Source organism: Mytilus californianus, unplaced genomic scaffold (genome assembly GCF_021869535.1).
Source record: "Mytilus californianus isolate M0D057914Y unplaced genomic scaffold, xbMytCali1.0.p SCAF_4, whole genome shotgun sequence".
NCBI classification, from domain to species: Eukaryota; Metazoa; Mollusca; class Bivalvia; order Mytilida; family Mytilidae; genus Mytilus; species Mytilus californianus.
Window position 1 is genome coordinate 88,857,851 of NW_026262690.1, and position 22,402 is coordinate 88,880,252.

General features: G+C 32.4%; 1 protein-coding gene across 1 annotated transcript in view; it reads right to left on the bottom strand.

Annotated features, from left to right (window-relative positions):
* LOC127738868 (eIF-2-alpha kinase GCN2-like) overlaps nucleotides 1-22,402 on the bottom strand; it is a 96,960-nt gene that overhangs the window by 24,087 nt on the left and 50,471 nt on the right. The window contains exons 21-32 of the mRNA XM_052250323.1: nucleotides 18,989-19,093; nucleotides 17,171-17,335; nucleotides 16,232-16,384; nucleotides 13,570-13,806; nucleotides 12,417-12,614; nucleotides 10,408-10,559; nucleotides 8,441-8,507; nucleotides 7,368-7,488; nucleotides 6,245-6,387; nucleotides 4,515-4,595; nucleotides 3,473-3,607; nucleotides 2,978-3,100 (exon numbers count right to left, since the gene is read on the bottom strand). Of these exons, the coding sequence (XP_052106283.1) occupies nucleotides 2,978-3,100; nucleotides 3,473-3,607; nucleotides 4,515-4,595; nucleotides 6,245-6,387; nucleotides 7,368-7,488; nucleotides 8,441-8,507; nucleotides 10,408-10,559; nucleotides 12,417-12,614; nucleotides 13,570-13,806; nucleotides 16,232-16,384; nucleotides 17,171-17,335; nucleotides 18,989-19,093 (1,680 nt within the window). The remainder of the gene's footprint in view (nucleotides 1-2,977; nucleotides 3,101-3,472; nucleotides 3,608-4,514; nucleotides 4,596-6,244; nucleotides 6,388-7,367; nucleotides 7,489-8,440; nucleotides 8,508-10,407; nucleotides 10,560-12,416; nucleotides 12,615-13,569; nucleotides 13,807-16,231; nucleotides 16,385-17,170; nucleotides 17,336-18,988; nucleotides 19,094-22,402) is intronic.

Consider the following 22,402-nt stretch of genomic DNA (forward strand, 5'->3'; position numbering starts at 1 on the left):
AAGTGTGTAGGTAAATGTAATATCTTTGGTTAGCTTGCTTGCTTGCTGAACCGTGAAGTCATTATTAGGTTAGGTAAACTACCCTCCTTTAAGAGTAGACTAGTCCCACAGATAATCAATCTATCTGTCCGTAGGACTAGACTACTCCGAAAGGAGGGAAGTATACCTCACCTAATAATGACTTTACGGTTCAGCTAACAAGCAAGCTAACCAAAGATTAAACCTCCACCTACACACTCAATGCATTCTGCTGTAATTCTCATGAAAAATTAGTTTTGATCAATGAAAGTCAGACTTCTGGTGATGATATGCGATGATGACATGTTAATTTTATCTCCTCATAATTCTTTGTCTTGGGCATGCTTTTTTGATTTCATATGAAATAATTCTACAATTCAAAGTACATTTGTAGCATTATTTTTTGTAATTGTTTTCTTTAAGTGACATGGTTATGGCCCAATTATCACCTTTGATCATTCGATCACGGGTTTAATTAGTGTCATCACTTCTGATTACACATTTGCAACATCTAAAATGTTAACTTTGCAATTTCCTTTAATCAAGACAATGTGTAAGCATAGATGAATCAGCTTATTTTTGAAAGCCTCTATTTTATTAAAAATTTGAAGAATGATGTAAGTAATGAAAGTCAGTGAAAATGAACACCATATTTTGTAATGTCCTACAAATCATTATAAAACAACATTGATTATTTTCAAGAATCTTCGTTTCAGATAGCTTCAAATTCTTCACTCAATTTTTTTCAGAAAACTAAAATCCACAAATTTACGGACCCACAAACATGTAACTTTTGCTCAAACCACAAAAATTGATACCCATGAATAAAAGCACTTTCACAGTATCATATTCTAATTTAATATTTATACTTAAAATTTCTTTAGAAAAAGTACAAACGTATTTCAAAGACATTTACCATGGTGCTTACATCTTACAATCAAATGTTATTATATAGGTGTCAGACCACCAATTAAAAGTCCCTATCTGTTCAACCAAATTTTGCAATTTTCACAGCTTTCTAAATATTTTACCTTAAGTTTAACTTCATAGAAACCAGGTATATCCTGAATTGTACATGTATCAGCTTTCTACATGCCAATTTTCAACATACATTTAAAATCATATAAGAAAGAAGAGGTCTCCCGAATAGAGGTACCACTAAAAATAACCCCTGGTTTTCTGGAAATCTTAAATTAGTATACTATGAAGTGCATTAATCCTCATTGTTGAATGCAAACTCATAGACAAGTAAATTTTTGCTCAAAATGGTCTTAATATATTTCTCTTTCACCAAAAGTTTCATTTCTTCCAATTTGTTGGTTAGTTTAAGTAAACAATGACATCAAATGCACTATTTTTGTCCGAGTAGGCCTACTTTCACATACTTTCTAAATTGGAGGGAGTAATTGGTGGTCTGACACCTAAAGAGACAAAAAAGTTGATTAGAAATCTTTTGTTTTGCTTTATCCTTAATCCTTAGTCAATTTGTAGTTAAAAACAGCCTATCTGAGCATAATGCGACTTATATCAAAAATTTCACAGCTCAATTTAAACTGACTGTAATGTATGACTTTGATAGAAGATACTTGAAGATTTCATTTTGGGCTACAGGAACATAAACTTTCAATATCAAGATCAGTTTTTGTTGATTTTTCCTAGTTTGTTCTACTGCCTTAAAGACTTTCCACAATTTTTGCAATGAGTTTAGTAAAAAATCCAAGGTATTGAAGTGTCAAGGAATATTGACCCCCCTTTTTTTCACCTGGTGTCAGTAAAGAACTACTAATTGATCAAAAGTGCAGTCATGGTCATTTAACTGTTTTTATTTACATCAGTCAATGAAATTTAAGATATAAAAATTTCATTTGGAATAATAAATTGTATTTTTGTGAGTTTCTGCAGTGTTTACATTAGGCTATGCTATCTGCCAAATACATGGTATGACGCAATGATATAAGGGGTAAAATCAAATAATTTCATTAAATCTTCATGACAACATTTTTTTGGGGGTAGTAAACAACCTATGTTTTAATGTTTAACACCACAGAAACAACTTTCTGTGCATTTATAACAATTTAGGACATTTTTTTTATATAAAAGCATATTGTCAGGGTGAGAAAAGCTAAAAATAGCACAAACTCTGGTTTAAGGCTCTAAATTTGCAATATGTGACATTTTGCCCCAAAAAAGATTGAAATGTGGCTACTATCATTTCAAATGATCAGTTAAGACAAAATAATAAATTGTTTTCTGATTTTGAGGTTTCGCCGCATTTTGCTTTAAAGGTGTCAGACCACCAATTAAAAGTCCCTATCTGTTCAACCAAATTTTGCAATTTTTACAGCCTTCTAAATATTTTACCTTAAGTTTAACTTCATAGAAACCAGGTATATCCTGAATTGTACATGTATCAGCTTTCTACATGCCAATTTTCAACATACGTTTAAAATCATATAAGAAAGAAGAGGTCTCCCGAATAGAGGTACCACTAAAAATAACCCCTGGTTTTCTGGAAATCTTAAATTAGTATACTATGGAGTGCATTAATCCTCAATGTTGAATGCAAACTCATAGACAAGTAAATTTTGGCTCAAAATGGTCTTAATATATTTCTCTTTCACCAAAAGTTTCATTTCTTCCAATTTGTTGGTTAGTTTAAGTAAACAATGACATCAAATGCACTATTTTTGTCAGAGTAGGCCTACTTTCACATACATTCTAAATTGGAGGGAGTAATTGGTGGTCTGACACCTATAGTACTGCTGATTTTCAACAAAAACAGTGTTGTGTCTATACTCCCCAAACTAGAAGCATTCAGGACCCCAAACAGTGAAAAAGGTCTGCATTTTGTCATTGGTTATACTATGCAAGTTACAAAATACCCAATCAAAGGTGACATGAGAAAATGCAAGCAATTTTTAACAAATGTACCAAATTTTTGTGAGAGTGTAATAATTACCTCTGGATAATCCACTAATGCTGAGACAATTTTTTCAAAATGAATGCTAACTCCAACTGCATGCTGGGTAATACTGTATTGTTGTGATAATGAATGAGTAATGGGTGAATGAAACTTTGAGATCTGCAATAAAAAAAATCACAATTAAAAATCTTACAGAATCTAAAAGGTAGATTTTTTGGTAAAAAGGCAAGAAAGTCACTATATCTGATAAAGCATTGATTTCCCCTCTACCCATGTGAATCCAATCAATACAAAAGTGTTTACAAAAACTAGTTTAAAACCCTCAAACATATTCATTGTACTTCAAAAATCAGTATCCTTATAAGTTTCAAGGTACCATTGAAAGTATTAGATTTCAGTTTGAACAGGCTGTAAAAAAGCAGCAATTGACATCTGATCACAAAACGCAATGACCCAAGTACCAAAAAATTTAAAATACAATTATCCTTTTCATATTTGATGGTCAAAATTATTAAAGCATTCCTTTCATACCAAGTCATCAAATCTGCCGCCTACAGCTAACACATCTGGAATGTTACGATTTTTCTTTCTATGGTCACACATAACTTGGAAAATGACTCCGGAATACTGATGAACACTATACAAAAATCCTAAGGAAACAATCATCTGAAATAAGTTAAATCAAAATGAATAGAAATATAAGGTAAATTCACAGTTTGCATAATAGAAAAACAAAGGATATGGGGTATCCATCCATGACACAAAATCAGTACATGCACAGCAAAAATTATATCAAACTAGTTTTGGTTGTTTTTAAAAAAAAAATTTACTTTTGTTTTGGTGGTTTTTCAGGGGGGCAGAAATTACAAATATTTGGTATATTCTTTAGATATTTGAACATTTTTGTTGATCACCATTATTGATAACATTTGCATCTTCTCAAGTCACTAAGCTTGCCATATAAAGTAAACTTTAAACATAATCATTCTTAAAGTAAGTTTACATGTATTTGTTCCTTTTTTAATCATGAAAAAAAAAAAAATTTCTATAACCTTTTGGCTTCATTTAATCAAAATTCTTTCTTTAGAGCGTGTCTTAAAGGTCTAATTCAAAGTACAAAAGCTATAAATTTTTCATTTGAATCCAAAGAATTTATCATGCCATGCTCTACGTTCATTTAAATATTGGTAGGCACTATATTTGTCAACATTTTACATCTCGCTAATGCTTGATATAAAGATACTGACAAATATAATGCCTACCCATTAGTAAATGAGCATACAGCATGGCATGAACAAATGATTTCTTAATCAAATCATTTGCATGTTGATATATATGGTAGTGAATATCGCTTAAAAGCACTTCAAAAAACAACTTTGAATTTGATAACCACCTGATATAAGAACATGTCTTAGGAATCAGAGGGTTTTTAAAATATTCTTTAAATGTGATATTCAGATGTTTATTCATCAGATTTCTAAAGATCAATGGTCTATCATGAAGAACTTCTTCAAAAGTTCTATAGCAGATAACATTCATTGCAATGCAAAACACCAAATAATTCATTCCTTACCTGCAGTTTACATCCCATAGACATAGCATGGTTTATAACAGTTTCTAATTCATGTAATCCTTGTTTAGCTAATGATGCTGCCTGAAATATATAGTACAATTAGATGCATATCAAAATGACTTCTTGGACTTATCCAATTAAGAAAACTCTGGACCAAAAACACATATGAAAGACTAATTCCAGAAATTCTATTTAATTGATTGATTGATTGGTGGTTGATTTACACCGTCTCAGCACAATAAGGCTATGTTGAGGTGAAAATTGCTTTTAAAGAAGTTCCCTTCTAAAGTTGCCAACCATTCTTATTTACAGTGAATTCGTTGTTATTCATGGGATACCAATTTTCGTTGATTTTGTGAGTAAAGATGAACTACAAATTTTCCATTTTTTTCACAAGTACAAATTTTCTAAAGACTTGTTTGTAGATTTTGGAAAAAACCACAAAATCAAATATCCATGAAAATGCAATTTTTCCTCAATCCACAAATATTGATACCCACAAAAATAAATGAATTCACAGTATTTTGAAACCCCTCTTGCTTTTCTCTAGCCTTGTATTAAAAAAAATTTCCCCAGAAACTCTATTTTTATCAATACTTTGAACAACTTATATCTAAAATACATTTGAGCTGCGTCGGATAGAAATCGACCTTATGCAAGTGCACGTATACATATACATGTATAAGACTTTGATTGATTTAGTACATTCAAATACGAAATAAAAGATGAATTTTTGGTCTGTTTTGTAGGGTTCTTATAACAACTCAATTTTCAAACAGTTACTTGGTTACAGACTTCCTTATAGATTATTTCAACCCAAAATAAGTTAACGGAAGTATTGATATCCATTTGCATAAGGTTGATTTCTATTTGACGTAGCTCATTTGTTATGAATATTATGAAATTCTATTAGATTATTATTTTCCACTTTACATACAGTTTTCATTAATTTCTATCTGTACATTTGTGGAAATGCTTGTACCAAGTCAGGAATATGACAGTTGTTTTCCATTCGTTTGATGTGTTTGAGCTTTTGATTTTGCCATTTGATAAGGGACTTTCCATTTTGAATTTTCCTTGGAGTTCGGTATTTTTGTTATTTTACTTTTCTCCAGAGAAATTGTACCTATCCACAAACATTTTATTTATTTCAAAAGTTTTTACACTGACTATTTTTTTATTTTTCAATAAGTTTGATGTTTAAATATTACCTGAAAATTTTTGTAATTGTATATTTTAGCCATACCTGTTAACTTTTCAAAATCTCAAGATTTTAAGCACATAAAATAGACTTCATCATGAAAATTTTTACATTGAATTAAAATTATGATGAAGGAATCTCATTGTTGTTTGAAAATCTAGTTTTTCTCCCAATGAAATTGTTGAAAGGATTTTCTGTAAAATAAGTTTATATAATTTTCTATATTTTAATGAACAATTACCTCCCTTTGTTTTCATTCACTTAAATCTACTTGAGACAAGAGTCTAATCTTAGAATTGTGTAATTTGGATTAAAATCCTATTATAAAAAAATATAATATTTAAAAATAATGAAATAATAATAATAAAATAGTTAAATTTTGGTCATGAAGAAAATTTGTCCGTGTCATAACCATTACAATTATATCAAACAAATTAAATCATTCTAAATCTCTTTCTCAATGGTGCAAAAATGCTGATACTTTAAGAATAGACCAATTTTTCTAAGACCATTGTATTTAATGACTTACCTCCCCTTTTGTTTTTGTGATACACCTCAGAAAGCTTGAAATCTTTGCAAATGGTCCCTCCATCTCCAGAATATTAAGTAAAGATGATGTGACTTGTTCTGAAAGTCCTAAGGTATATAAAGATTTGGTATGTGTTTTACTGTCTACCTACAAATAAAATAAAACCCAAATATTTATAGGTTTCATAACGAGTGAGAATTAGATATCGTTTGATATCAACTCGAGTTATTTAATTTCAATATAATAATAAACAAGCCTTTGGCGTGTTTATCATTTCTATTTAAATTAAATAACGAGAGTTGATATCAAGCGATATCTAATTCTCATAAGTTGTTAAACCTATTTCTCTTATGGGCAACACTCTCATGTTAAATTAAAAATTAATCTAGTCTTTTGCACATACAAGTATGACGTCATATGTCCTGTTCCAGTGTCAAACTTTAACATCAGACATTTTAAAACTTTTCATACGCTTCAGAATATAATCAAATTTGACCAAAAGAAGATTTTCAGGTGAAAACTGTGAGTGTTTTGTATATTACTGAAGAAATCAAATATGTCAGTTGCCATGGACGAAATGTACATAGTCTTAACCTTTGAAAGTCATCAATGAACTAACGAATAGCCAATGGAAATGTCGTAATATCGTCTCATGATGATGGATAAGCCAATCAAATTAACACAGATTTTCCCATCACTTTTTCGTATCAGACTCAGTGCAGTGTGATACGAGAAATATCTCTTAATGCCAGAAATATATAACAGGACGCAACCATAAGAGAAATAAAGGTAATTAATTTGATCAGTTATTTATCAATCGAAGAAAAAATTGTAACTAATCCAATGTGCAAAATTCTATCTCAAAAGCAATTGTTGGATTAACAGACAATCAAATAAAAGTAAGAAGATACTAGAGCAGCTATACAAAACTATAATCAAAAAGAAACAACTGTAGGTGTAAGAACATGTTCCCTTTCATAAATGAAAAGCAATATGAATTGGCATAAAACTCAGTGAGTTAATACATGTAAAATAAAATGTTCTTATCATCACCATGTGCTTTTTGTATTCGCGTTTTCAAGGCCCAGGAATTCAAATCAAAGAAAACCTTAATTGGTATGACCTACCTTTGGTCCACTTAATGCTGTCATAACATCATCAAAAAAATGATCTTCTATACCAGTATGCATCAGTACTGCTCGCAGTATAGTCACATGGTTAATCTTTACATAGTAACTTCTTGACTGCAATAAAAGTGTAATTCACTGTATGGTTTTTTTTTAACTTAAATAGATTCATTTTAAAAATGTCTCTCTCTCATGCATAGGTCAGATTCCTTGTCTGTGTTTTGGCTATACTTTTAAGTCCTTTTCCATTTAATATATCAGCACTTCAAAGTTTGTATCAGATTTTATTTTTTTAAATATTTTGGCCTCAAGCATCACTGCAGAGACATTAATTGTCAAAATATGCATCTAGTACTGTAAAATTAGTACAATATTGTTTTAACATATTTCTATGTGATGGGTAATCTGTCTGACTTTAAATTGTGATATTTTTTACATATTTTCATCTAGCCATTGCACAGCTAGAGACAGCACTTTAACACCATCATTCAATTAATCAATCCATCTCAGAATCAAACCATTATTGATTACTTTTGTAACTATCTTAAGAGGTAGTCTAATAGTTTTTTACCCTATGCCAACTCTAAAGGATGTGTGATACTCTTGTTTATGACTTTTTGTCAGATATTTGGAATCCTCTAGTTTTATCCAAACAGTCCCAATAAAAATGTTTACCCACTTACTCTTACTTTAAAAATTTTATTACATATTGTTTAAAAAGCAATTTTGAAAATCTTATAAAACTCTTTTTATTTTTTCATAGTTTTTTTAAAGGAAAAATGTGTCAATGTTAAATGTATGAAAAATCTAGAGAGAACCATTTCCTGCCAAATTTTCAATTGTTTATATCTCAAAAACAAGGACACTGACCCTTCATTTTTTTTTCTTTTTAATTCCATTATTTATATACTATCAATTTTTAATAGTCTTTTAAAAAGCTTGTTATTTTGAAACAGAGGAGTGAATATCAAATAGGGATCTACCCCAAATTCTTTTTCTTTCTGTGGTTAAAATATTTAAGGTATTTTTAGCGACAACAGTGTGTCCTGTCTTCAACATTATTTCTTACCTGCAATGCTGGGAACTCATTGATAATTTCTTGTACAACAATCAGTATCTCTGCATCTGGTATCAAGCTGGAAATAAAATGTCAATTCCAGCATCAGTTTCAGTCAAATATTAAGTTTATAGCCTAATTGTTTCTTGAAAATTTTGAATAAAAATTATACTTGTACACTTGAAAGGCATATAACAATTATAATTAAGTAGCAGAAAAGTCATTTTTTTGAAAATGCAAACTGTTTATGTTTGAAATGCTGTATCTTTGTCGTCGTCTGCTGAGATATAAAGACAGTTGAGAAACTAAAAGAAAGAAGAATCAATGAGCTACTGCTTAGACACACTCTTACTCATATTTCAAAGAGGAAATATTCAACATGTTCACAAAGTGCCATATTTGGAGAAAATTTTAATATTTTTTGTAACCCAAAAACATGTCTCAGATTTCTTATATCATGTCCTATTACTGAATAATGGCTGGAACTATGTTCTGTTACTATACTATAAATTAGGGAATAGAAAAAAGTTTGTGGACTTCACTTACTTCAATTTTCATTAATGAAAATTCCAATATGCATAATGGACTTTTAAGATAAGTTTTGTGATGTAATGAATATTCTTAGGTATTTAGAGTTAAAATTACTTGGACACTTGTCTGTTGTCAGAAAATATATTTTCTAAAAAAACTGCTATGTGGCAGGAATATAAGCTAACCACACTGACTGGCTAAAGACATTAAAGGATGATTCTATAGGTTGTTAATATATAAGGGCTATTCCATTAAAAGTATGTGGGAGGGTAGGAAGGGACTTTCAAAATATTCCTATAACCAAGAACCATTTTTTAGATAATTTTGCATAATGGTAATAGATGCATACTGAAAAAGGCCAATGACCCACATTCAATAATTAAACTTCCCTTCCTACCCTCCCACATACATTTAATGGAATAGCCCTTACTTGTCATTCCTTAGATTGTAGCTATACCTCTGGGCTGTTATTTGTAATATTACTGGCCCTAAAAAGATGTTACTTTAATTTGACTATGGTATATGTCTTCCTTATCTCTCCTGAGAAGCCATAATTTTAATGCTAGCTAGTGTTGTAAAATAGTTTGTCCTATAAATCCATTCTTTTGATGTTGTATCAATGAAATGCATGGACTTACCAGAGGAATTAAAATTATCACATTTGATTGATTGGTGTTTAATGCCACTTTCGTGTGCTATTTCATGGTGGTCAGTTTTTAATGGTGGAGGAAGCCGGAGTGCCCGTAGAGAACCACCCACCTTCGGTAGGAAAACTGATAATCCTAGTCAATTAAAATTGGAGTCAAGTGTATCTGTCCTGTTTAGGATTCGAACTCACAACCTCAGTGTTGACTGGCTAGTGATACAGTAGATACTACTTAGACCACTCGGCCACCGAGGCCCCTATCACATTTGATGGCATATCTCTGTGGTGTAGGTTGTATAGTAATTACCTGCCATAAGAAGAGGCGTCTAAATCTTTTCATTATTATATACCACTAACCTGCCTTGGGAAAGTAACTATATCAAAAGCACACTCTGTCAGTTCTCTGGGATGTAGTTTAAGTCTTATCACCTGCCTTGGGAAGAGGTAACTATATCAAAAGCACACTCTGTTAGTTCTCTTGGATGTAGTTTAAGTCTTACTTACCTGCCTTGGGAAGAGGTAACTATATCAAAAGCACACTCCGTCAGTTCTCTGGGATGTAGTTTATGTCTTACTTAACTGCCTTGGGAAGAGGTAACTATATCAAAAGCACTCTGTCAGTTCTCTGGGATGTAATTTATGTCTTACTTACCTGCCTTGGGAAGATGTAACTATATCAAAAGCACACTCCGTCAGTTCTCTGGGATGTAGTTTATGTCTTACTTACCTGCCTTGGGAAGAGGTAACTATATCAAAAGCACACTCTGTCAGTTCTCTGGGATGTAGTTTATGTCTTACTTACCTGCCTTGGGAAGAGGTAACTATATCAAAAGCACACTCTGTCAGTTCTCTGGGATGTAGTTTATGAAGTTTCTTCGTTCTAAACACTTTCCCAATACAATATCTTTTTAAATTTGTGATATTATTTCTGGCAATGTATCTAGCAAATGGTGCCTGAAATAGATAAATTAATTGTTGGCTTAATATCCCACCATCTGTTCTGGCAGAAAGTGTAAGTGTTTTTAGTAAATTTTTCTGACGTATGACTGTCTAGACTAATTTTAGGCTCACATTTTCAGTGAGCTCAACTGGGTTACTTTTTAAAAATTCTGGTTTGGCCCATGAAACATTTCATACAAATTCATGATGAAGGCAGAAATTCTTTGAAAATAGCATGAAGATATATATTGAATGTTTCATCTAGTTTATATACATGTATATTGTGAAATGATGTCTGTCATTCCTCCACATCCAGCAACAAATATTACAAACCGGTATATATTCAGGAAGATGATTACAATGGTACATGTATATGATTACACCTTTTAGGCAAAACTGACACCCTGAGCCAAATTTTTTAACATGTCATCTCAAAAGATAACTGTTGCAGGAAGACATTTTTACACACCAAGACATGATATTTGACTCTGTGCTTACCAACTAAATGTTGTATGATTATTGGAGAAAAATACCAATTTTTTTTGTTGGTTCAAACCAAGCGGGTGCTCAAACCGAACACAAGAATTGTGTCTCAAGAGGTCTAGCTCTTGTATTACACATATTGTTTTATCGTGAGTACACCTTGTAATCCAAGGATCCTTAATTTTTTCCAGACAATTTCGGTCATTTTGAGATGTTTGAAAAGTTGGTGCCCCTTTTCAAATTGTCGTTATCAACTTGACTATATTCATAGCATCAACGAACATGATGAACTTGTATTGCTTTTTCATCGCATTTACTAAGTAAATGTCTTATCATTACCATGAAGGACAGTTTAGGGAAGGCAACAGTCTAAAATTGAAATGATTTTAATGACTCAAAATGGTTAATTTCTCAGACATTGCATACGTTTCTTTCGATTTGACAAAAGTTAAAACCGAAAGCTTGCGATATTTTAAAGTACGAATAATTCTGGATTCATTTCCGGGATTTGTTTTGTTTATCAAATTGACAGTAAATCACCGGCTTTTTATGGCTTTTTTTTATTTTATTACCTTTAAAAGTGTTTGAATATAACAGATAATAGTTGCACTCGTTTAATTTAGCATGAAATCAATTTGCATTTTACAATTAAATATAAATTTGCTGAAGACAATTTCACGCATGCGTATTACATAGTAAATAAAGCACATGTGTTACTCATGAAAAAATACTTTTTTCTACGTAAATTTAGATTTATTTTTTAAATCAGAATTGATGACTGTCTTTGATGAAAAGTAAATAAATAATGAATACACTTGTCAGGGAACTTTAATGTTTTAAAGATATTATTCTGAGCTTGTGATCACTGTCAGGTGTGAATTAAAACCACAGGTAAAAAGTGATTAGCAATCATTAGCCAATGTTTCCCGGAGGCATTGATATAGATATTAGGAGGGCCCTCAGGATTATCAAACTACTGTAATGGCAGTTTTATTACAGGAAAGGGATTATAAACAAAAACAAGTGATCACAAGTGCAAAATGGCGATTAAGAAATCCGATTTCAAACATTGTCATTGAGTCAATGAAATGACCAAAATTACTTCTGTAAAAAAATAAAAATTTGTCCTAAATCCCAATTACTCGTTTAGGACAAATAGTTTCATCTTAGGACATGACTGGCAAATATGACCGTTTCCAGACTCTTGTTGTAATCTGTCTTTGAACAAAGTCAGGATGATTAACATGGTTGCATATTTTGATATAAGTTAGCATTAACAACAACTGATATAGTCGTGAAAAGTAATAGTAATTAGCTATATTATTTTGTAAGCATTAGGAAATCAGTCCTAAAGATCAGAGGGACTAAGATTTTACATAGATAGCATACCCTGAGATCAAATGGTAGTCCAACAAGCAGTCCACTGTGGTCCATGAAACAGGGATAATTCTCCGATTTGTCATATACTGATGATTTAGGCATGAAAAAGGGAGATAACACCGGGATAGCACCATGTTTCTGAAATATTCTAATCAGGTTTTCATACACTAGCTCATTGGTCAAAGCTGTTTTGATTGTAATACCACCCTGTAAAAAGAGTTATGAAATGTTTATAAACATTACGTATTCACTGTATATGTGGGAAAAAACAAAACCATTACTCTATAAAAATATTTCACCAGCCTACATGTCAAAAATAATTTATTTCTTGAAGATAATTTTCAGTCAAAATTTTTGTATGAGGGTTTTCAAATACCCCTTTAATCATTATTAGTGGAAGAATAAATATCTTTTTCTTGTCTTCAGGCAATTTTTATTCCAAGTGATTTTCAATACCACTTATACGTGTATCTTTATTACTTCAGAGCTTTCAAAAATATTTCATGACATTATCTGAATTCAACTGTTAAAAAATCAATTGTTGTTTCAATGATACTGTAAACCTACTTATTCAGCAGATTCTTTATTGTTTGTTAACCTCTTTCTAGCAGACTTCATGTGCCTTTGTCTGACTTCAGATTTATGTGCCTGTCCAAATTCAGGCAACCTGTAATTCAGTGGTTGTCATTTGTTGCTGTTTGTCATATTTGTTTTATTCTTTATTGCCTCGTCATAAATCAGGATGTTGGTTTTCATTTTGAAATAGTTAATATTTTGTAATGCCAGGGCCTTTTATGGCGTTCTATACGATATTGGTTTGGCTCATTGTTGAAAGCCATACAGTGACCTATAACTGCTTACATCTACATTTCTACTCTAGGGAATAGTTGTCTCATTGGCAATCGTACCACATCTCCTTAATTTCATATTCATGGCAATTCATTTTTACAATTTTGACATATTGGCCTATAAGTTTTCTACTAAAGTTTTAAAAATCAAATGATCGCAAAATTTAATTAATATAGTTAACAGTACATGATTTCATATGTCAGTTTCTACAAATACAATATCCAAGAACCCTTCCGTAGCATGAAACATGCTTTTGTTATGTAGCCATTTTTAGCTAAGCCCACTCTCTAGTGAAATTTATTACGAAAAATACCTTATGAAAATCACTATCATACAGATGGTCGTCTGCTGAAGTGATGGTCTGTGAGAACAACTCATTAATGAGACGTTTGTATGCTTTACTATGAGGATCAGAGATCGTAGATCGTAAGATCTCATTCTGTTCTGCCTCCTCTAGTTGGGGAGGTGGCATGTATTCCGATTTAAGTAATTCTGCCGATGTTGGTCTTTGTGAGGGGTCATGGTTCATCAACATTTTTAATATACTTGTCTGAAAATGGATATATAAAAAGCTAACATATAGTGAAATCAGGTTGTTGTTTATTAAATATTTCACTCGAAAGTAGTTGAGTTACACCTGGGAAAAAGTGAAGGTCATAATAAGGCCTGTGCATTGTATAATAAAAAAAACAGATCTACATAAACAATTGTAATTCTGATAAAACAATATTTTGAAGTTAGCCTACAGCAGATGATAATATTTCTTATTGTATACTGTTAATTCAGAAATTATTGTGAGGTTTTTATCAATGCGAAAAATGTGACTACTTGAGTATCACAATAATAACTCGCATTCTGGTATCTAATATATATCTGTATTTAGCTCTTCCAAAAATCGTAAAAAAATTCAACTCGCATTCTCCAAAAATCACAATAAAAAACACACTCAATAATTTCTGAGTTTACAGTATAATATTTTACAAGAGTGCACACGCTGAAATGTCTCGACTGCTTTACTACCATTGATTTTATGTTGATAGCCCTAAATATAAAGTTTTCATAAAAGTATCACATTAACTTAACAAGATCCAAGAAAATGAGGCCAAGGTCAGATAAACCAAGCCAGAAATACATGTACACCTTACAATCATTCCATACATTGAATATAGTTGACTTATTGCTTATAGTATACAAGAAACAGACCAAACCATGAAAACTTTATATTGACCAATGAACCATGAATATGAGGTCAAGGTCAGATGTACCCTGCCAGACAGACATGTACACTTTACATACAATCATTCCATGGATCAAATATAGTTGACATATTAAATATAGTATCTAAGAAACAAACTTTACCAGGAAAACTTAACATTGACCAATGACCATGAAAATGAGGTCAAGGACAGATGATACCTGCCAGACAGACATATAAACCTTACAATCATTCCATACACCAAATATAGTTGATCTATTGCTTATATTTTAAGAAAAACGGACCAAAACACAAAAGCTTAACATTGAGCAATGAATCATGAAAATGAGGTCAAGGTCAAATAAAACCTGCCAGACTGAGATGTACATCGTAAAATATTTCCATACACTAAATATAGCTGACCTATTGCATACAGTATTAGAAAAACAGACCAAAACACAAAAACTAAACTTTAACCACTTTACCGTGAAAATGAGGTCAAGGTGAGATGACACCTGCCAGTTGGACATCTACACCTTACAATCATTCCATACACCAAATATAGTGGACCTATTGCTTATAGTATTTGAGATATGGACTTGACCACGAAAACTTAACCTTGTTCACTGATCCATGAAATGAGGTCAAGGTCAAGTGAAAACTGTCTGACAGGCACGAGGACCGTGTAAGGTACGCACATACCAAATATAGTTATCCTATTACTCATAATAAGAGAGAAATTAACATTACAAAAAATCTTAACTTTTTTTTCAAGTAGTCACTGAACCATGAAAATAAGGTGGAGGACAAAGGACATATGACAGATAGAAAGTTCATAACATAAGGCATCAATATACAAAGTATGAAGCATCCAGGTCTTCTACCTTCTGAAATATTAAGCTTTTCAGTAGTTAGTTAACGCCGCGGCAGCCGGATCACTATCCCAATGTCGAGCTTTCTGTGACAGAAGTCGCAGACTCAACAAAAACAGGGCCACGGCAGCGGAGTGGTCTAAGTCCAACTACTGTATTACTGGCTTGAGTTTCTGAGTTTGAACCCTGCACATGGTAGGTGGGCTTGACTCCACTCTTAATTGACTGGGATTGTCAGTTTACCTACCAAAGGTAGGTGGTTCTCTCCTTGCACTCGGGCTTCTTCCAACAATAAAAACTGACCACCAAAAAATAGCCAATAGTACTGAAAGTGGTGTTAAATACCAATCAATCAATCATATTTGAAAACAAAATATATTGAAATGTCCTCAATTTACTATTGAGAATTTCAAACTGATCATAAATTAAAACTAAATTATCATCTTTTTTTCAATTTCAATCAAAGTCTATTTTGTTTGTGATAACATGATTACACAAGTCAGTTGTACTTAAACATATCCTATTTAACACGATTGTATAGATCAGTTGCACTACAAGGTAATGTATGTGCATATTTATCCAGTCTGTCTTATTTGCCCTTGTTATATTGTATCTTATGTTGTATTACACTCTTGTTTCAGCAGTGTTCAAAAAAATATTGAAATCTTGAAATCTTATTAGAAAGTTATTTAAATGGAGGTTTTGATAGAACAAAATCAAATTTCTTATATTTTGCAAGTAATTGGATCATCTGTGTTCTTCCATAAAATGTAAAAAAAAAATTTCCGTCAACATCCATGTACAACATTTCAAAACTTTGATTAAGCATTGTAGCTTTTCCCTAATAGTAAAATCTATACCCTTTAAAAGCAGCTCTTAAACTTTCAGAACGCCTTTTATTAATATACCTGGTTTTTCATTTCTAGCTGGTCAAAGTCTTCAGGAAAATTAATTTCCTTGCTCCTTAGATTAGCCAAAATCTGAACTCTCTCCATACCAGTAGTTAATGACCTGTAACACATCTCAAAGAATATCACCCCTAAACTGTACATGTCTACCTTCTGTAAATAAAATATTTAAATATCGATTATTGTTCTTGCATTTTAAATTATATTTTTCATATCTAATGATATTCAACTTTCATGAGAGTCCAATTAGAAATATGATCATTAGTATTTCTTTTTTTTAGTCTTTTTTACGACTATTCCTGAAGTTTAAAAGTATTTTTGCCCTTTGCACTTTTTGTAACAAGTAATAGTCTATTGAAAATTATACTGGACTGTTTCTGATATGTCACAAAGTTGAAATAGTTATTTTGCTAGTTTGTGTACACCAAAGTATGGGTAAAACTTTAATATACAGATCGAAAATTGTTTCACATACTTTTTTACATATTTATGTTTTTTTATGTTTTAACCTCAATAATATTCTGATTTTCTTCTTTTCCGTGCTTGGGTATCCCTTCCATTTTTGAGGAGGTTGCCACGGGGTGCTCATTTCCCAAATCCTTCCCTTTTTTGTAATTTTTTTCCACTTTTTCCCTTCTTTTTCCCAGATACCACTTTTTTTAGCCCCTATATCCCACATCCCCACTTTCTTTACCCCTTATAATTCGCATAAAAAAATCGTGTCATTCCCCAATTTTTATTAAGGTTGAATCAAAGTTTGTTTTTTTGCACTGAATATTTGTTGATTCAAATTGTTTTCTCCTATCTAATTAGTATAGCGACTTTATTTTTTCCTGCTCTTTTTCATTAGACTATCAACACTGAGTTTGTGAGTTCAAATCTTACTTTGGAAAAGGTATGTTAGACTTCGATCTTAATTGACTATGACCTTGACCTTACCTGACTATATGACATTTTTGTCATCATCTCTGGGCTGACATAAAGAGCAGTTCCAACCTTCCCAGTTAAGTCCCCTGCTCCATCTGACCTTGACATTGATTTGGATACACCATCTCGTGATTCTAATGCACTTAAACTGAACATAGTAGCATCTATATTTGGTTGCTGCAATATAAGAGTAAGCTTATTCTCAAGTTACCATACCTTAAATATAGAATTACTATCTCAACCCGATGTTAAATTTAAATATGGACAAGGGTAACACTTATTGCGAACCCAATGAAAGTTTTCCACAGTGCCATCTCTATCTGGTCAAGGTATTTAAACTTTTGTAAGTTCACCTGTCCTATTCAATAAATACGATAGCTATTGTTCTCTGTGTAGTTTATTCTCTGGGACCTTTAAATTTCTTCTAAGAGAAATCTATCACTCATTGATTAATTCACCTGAGTAAAAAAATCTTCTAAATAGACGAAAATACATGCTTTATACTCATAACTGCATGTGATATTGTATTTATTCAATATTAATAAGATATTTTCAATTTGTTGAATGTAAACAGTGATTCAAACATTAATAAAAGTTGATTTCTGACAAAACTTTAGAATTTGTTTTTTTGTGTGTTTGACAAATAAAAACTTGAAAATTATGATGTTCAAATTAAGACCTACTTAAATGTATTCTATAACTAAACAAAAACAAAAAAATGCAAATTTCAATGGGAACATTACTTAAACTTTTTATGATAAAATCAGTGTTTATATTGAAAAGATTGATAATATATTATCAATTTTAAATAAATATATCATCACAGGCAGTTAATGAGTATAAAAAAAGTATTGTTGTCTATTTATAAGAAAAAAAATTTCATGACTCAGGTAAATTAATCAATGAGTGATAGATTTCTCTAAGAAGAAATTTATAGGTCCCAGAGAATAAACTACACAGAGAACAATAGCTATTGTATTTATTCAATAGGACAGGTGAACTTACAAAAGTTTAAATACCTTGACCATATAGAGATGGCACTGTGGAAAACTTTCATTGGGTTCGTAATAATAAAAATATTTTGTAGTCCATAAACCATTTTTTCCTTAGGGAGGTTTCATTAAAACATACATAGTACCTAGGGTAGGTACTTTAAAACCAATACTATGGAAGGTTGTTAAAGACTATTTTCCTTGCAAATGGTAAAATTTCAGATGTTGAAATCAAAATTGCTCAGGCATAACTCTAGTTCTAAAGTGTGCTGAATAAAACTAATTCATTGAATCAAAATTGACTTCAAATACCTTGAAAATTTAAAATAGCTTTACCTGATGTTCAGTGGTTGTCGTTTGTTGATGTGGTTCATAAGTGTTTCTTGTTTTTTATATAGATTAGACAGTTGGTTTTCCTGTTTGAATGGTTTTACACTAGTCATTTTTGGGGCCCTTTATAGCTTGCTGTTTGGTGTGAGCCAAGGCTCTGTGTTGAAGGCCGTACTTTGACCTATAATGGTTTACTTTTACAAACTGTGACTTGGATGGAGAGTTGTCTCATTGGCACTCATACCACATCTTCTTATATCTATTAGATAAAATATTAAAGTAACTGACCAATTGGAACCAAAACCTGCAATATAGACTGGGGTTTTCTCCCAAAAAACTTTACAACTCAAATTAATCAAAAAGATAAATGAAATGTTTCTGACTTATAGTATTTATCTTGGAAAATTGCTTGTGAAAAGAGTCACAGAATTTTTTTTATTATTTTATATGCATGCTATTGAAATAATAAATTTGTCTTTAAATGCCAAGTATTTAAAAACAAACTCACAGATGCCAGGACACTAGTTGTTGCTAAACCAAAGTCCCCAATCTTCACATGATCATTAGAATCTAAGAAAATGTTGACTGGTTTAAGATCTCTGTGAATCATACCCTGAAATTACAACATGATAATCTGGTTTGTATGAAAACACTATAAACAAAATAAATAAATGTATACAATGTATCTAAATTGTAATTGTCTGTATCTCAAGAAAAAATTGGACTTTTCTTTTTTATTTTGATTAAATGTGTTAAAGGACAAGGTGTGATAAGGAATTGGAATTTTTTAAGCCTAATTATTATTTGTAGAAATGAGAATCTGGTGCAGTAAAAATGGTACCATTAATGTTATTATCATCACTGAAATCTGAACTATAATTCAAGATTTCCATTAATTTTATTCAAAGATTATGTAATAGAAAACAACTAGAGGCTCTCAAGAGCCTGTGTCGCTCACCTGACTCTACTTTGGTTTTGGAAATTATGTAAAAATAGATAAAAATCATAACAGATACCCAAATAATGATTGAGGCCAAATTTGGTTTAATATTGGCCCCGTAATTTAATAAAAAATCCTGGTCGCCATTTTGAACAGTAAATCGGCAAAAAAAGTAGCAACACTTCATCAGCACCTCATAAGGAACATTTATGCCATGATTGGTTTCATTCCATTCAGTGGTTCTCTAAAAGAAGACATTTGTATGTATTTCCCATAGGGTCCTATGTTAAACGAAGTCTCCCCCTGACAGCCATCTTGGATGATGGATCGGCTTCAAAGTAACAACACTTGGTCAGCATCTCATACGGAACATTCATGCCATGTTTGGTTCCATTCCAATCAGTGGTTCTCTAAAAGAAGACATTTGGATGTGTTTCCCTTAGGGTCCTATGTTAAACCAAGTCCCCCGCTGACGGCCATCTTGGATGATGGATCAACTTCAAAGTAACAACACTTGGCCAGCACCTCATAAGGAACATTCATGCTATGTTTGGTTTCATTCCATTCAGTGGTTCTCTAAAAGAAGACATTTGTATGTATTTCCCATAGGGTACTATGTTAAACTAAGTTCCCCGCTGGCAGCCATCTTGGATGATGGATCGGCTTCAAAGTAACAACATTTGGTCACCATCTCATAAGGAACATTCATGCCATGTTTGGTTTCATTCCATTCAGTGGTTCTCTAAAAGAAGACATTTGTATGTATTTCCCTTAGGGTCCTTTGTTAAACTAAGTTCCCACTGGTGGCCATCTTGGATGATGGAATGGCTTCAAAGTAACAACACTTGGTCAGCAACTCATAAGGAACATTCATGCCATGTTTGGTTTCATTCCATGCAGTGGTTCTCTAAAAGAAGACATTTGTATGTATTTCTCTTAGGGTCCTATGTTAAACTAAGTTCCCCGCTGGCAGCCATCTTGGATGATGGATCGGTTTCAAAGTAACAACACTTGGTCAGCATCTCATAAGGAACATTCATGCCATGTTTGGTTTCATTCCATTCAGTGGTTCTCTAAAAGAAGACATTTGTATGTATTTCCCTTAGGGTCCTTTGTTAAACTAAGTTCCCACTGGCAGCCATCTTGGATGATGGAATTGCTTCAAAGTAACAACACTTGGTCAGCAACTCATAAGGAACATTCATGCTATGTTAGGTTTCATTCCATTCAGTGGTTCTCTAAAAGAAGACATTTGTATGGATTTCCCATAGGGTCCTATGTTAAACTAAGTCCCCCGCTGGCAGCCATCTTGGATGATGGAATGGCTTCAAAGTAACAACACTTGGTCAGCACCTCAAAGGAACATTCATGCCATGTTTGGTTTCATTCCATTCAGTGGTTCTCTAAAAGAAGACATTTGTATGTATTTCCCATAGGGTCCTATGCTAAACTAAGTCCCCCCGCTGGCGGCCATCTTGGATGATGGATCAGCTTCAAAGCAACAACACTTGGTCAACACCTCATAAGGAACATTCATGCCATGTTTGGTTCCATTCCATTCAGTGGTTCTCTAAAAGAAGTTTAAAATGTAAAAAGTTAATGACGACGACACAACGACGATGGACGGCGACGGACGACGGACGCCAAGTGATGAGAATAGCTCACTTGGCCCTTCGGGCCAGGTGAGCTAAAAAACAGGTAGTTTACTTTCCATGACATTATAATAAATGTAGTTTTGATGCCATCAAAAAGGTCCTTTACATTTTTTATAAAACAATGCACATATGATATTTTTGTCAATTTTCAACAATTTTGAAACCCAAAAAATAGAGCACATGCAATTACCAACTTAATATTTTACATAACACTAGTTACACTACAGGGAGATAACTGTGTAAAAAATCAGCTGAACGTTTTAATCAAGTTCTATTGTTAAGGAAATATAATGATTTTCAATGATTAAAATAAGTGTTTGTTAAACTATACAGTCCGCCAAATGTTAAGCACCACCTATTTTTATTGCATCGATTTTTTTTTCATTTAAAAAAATCAGTTAATCCTCGAAAAAGAGAAAATATTTATGTAGCAATTTTGCTAACATATACCATAAACAAACCGTAGACTTAAGTTTGTTCACGTATGCAGGTTCTATGCATTTGAAATTTGCGTTCATAGAAATAGTGAAAATTACACAAATCAGAAACGGAATTTAAGTTTCACTGTGATTTTATTTTTTTACAACAATTAATCACCCAATATCATTTTAAAAGTCTCTACAAATAATCTTTGGTATGTTCGGCAAATTTAATGTCAATATTTAAGTCAATAGGATGTGTAACACCCTCTCGTCCGATACAGTTCCATAACACAGAGTCTCATACTCTGTACAAGCCTTCTGAACTTTAGTTGAGCAAATTTATTCTATTCAGCAACAATTGCGCTTCTTAAATCGCTAAGATTTTGCAAAGGTGGATCTCTGCGATTGAGATTTCTGCCAATGGCATCCCAGACATGTTCGATAGGGTTCATGTCTGGAGACATTGTTTTCGGTTACAATCCTTGCCCTGTGTGGTCTAGCATTGTCGTACATGCACAAGGGTCTTGAAGCAAGTGGAGGATTATCAAAATGAGGGACTACAATGTTTCTAAGCACCAAATCCCTGTATGTCTGTACGTTCATGTTACCCTGCAGAATATGCATACCCACCTTACAACAGTATGAGAAGAAACCCCATACTGTAACACCACCAGCAACGTATGAAGTCGTTGGGCAAATGTTGTTTTGGTCATTAGCAGTTTTATTTCCACGACAAACTCGTATTCTGCCGTCTATTGGTCGTAACAGAAACTGACTCGCATTTGACCAATGAACATTTTGCCAGCTTCTCTTGTTCAAGCGTCGCTGGTCATTAGCCCTTTGAAACCTGATTATACAGTGCCCGGCTGTTAGGGCAGGTCTCTTGACAATACGACGTGCTCTTA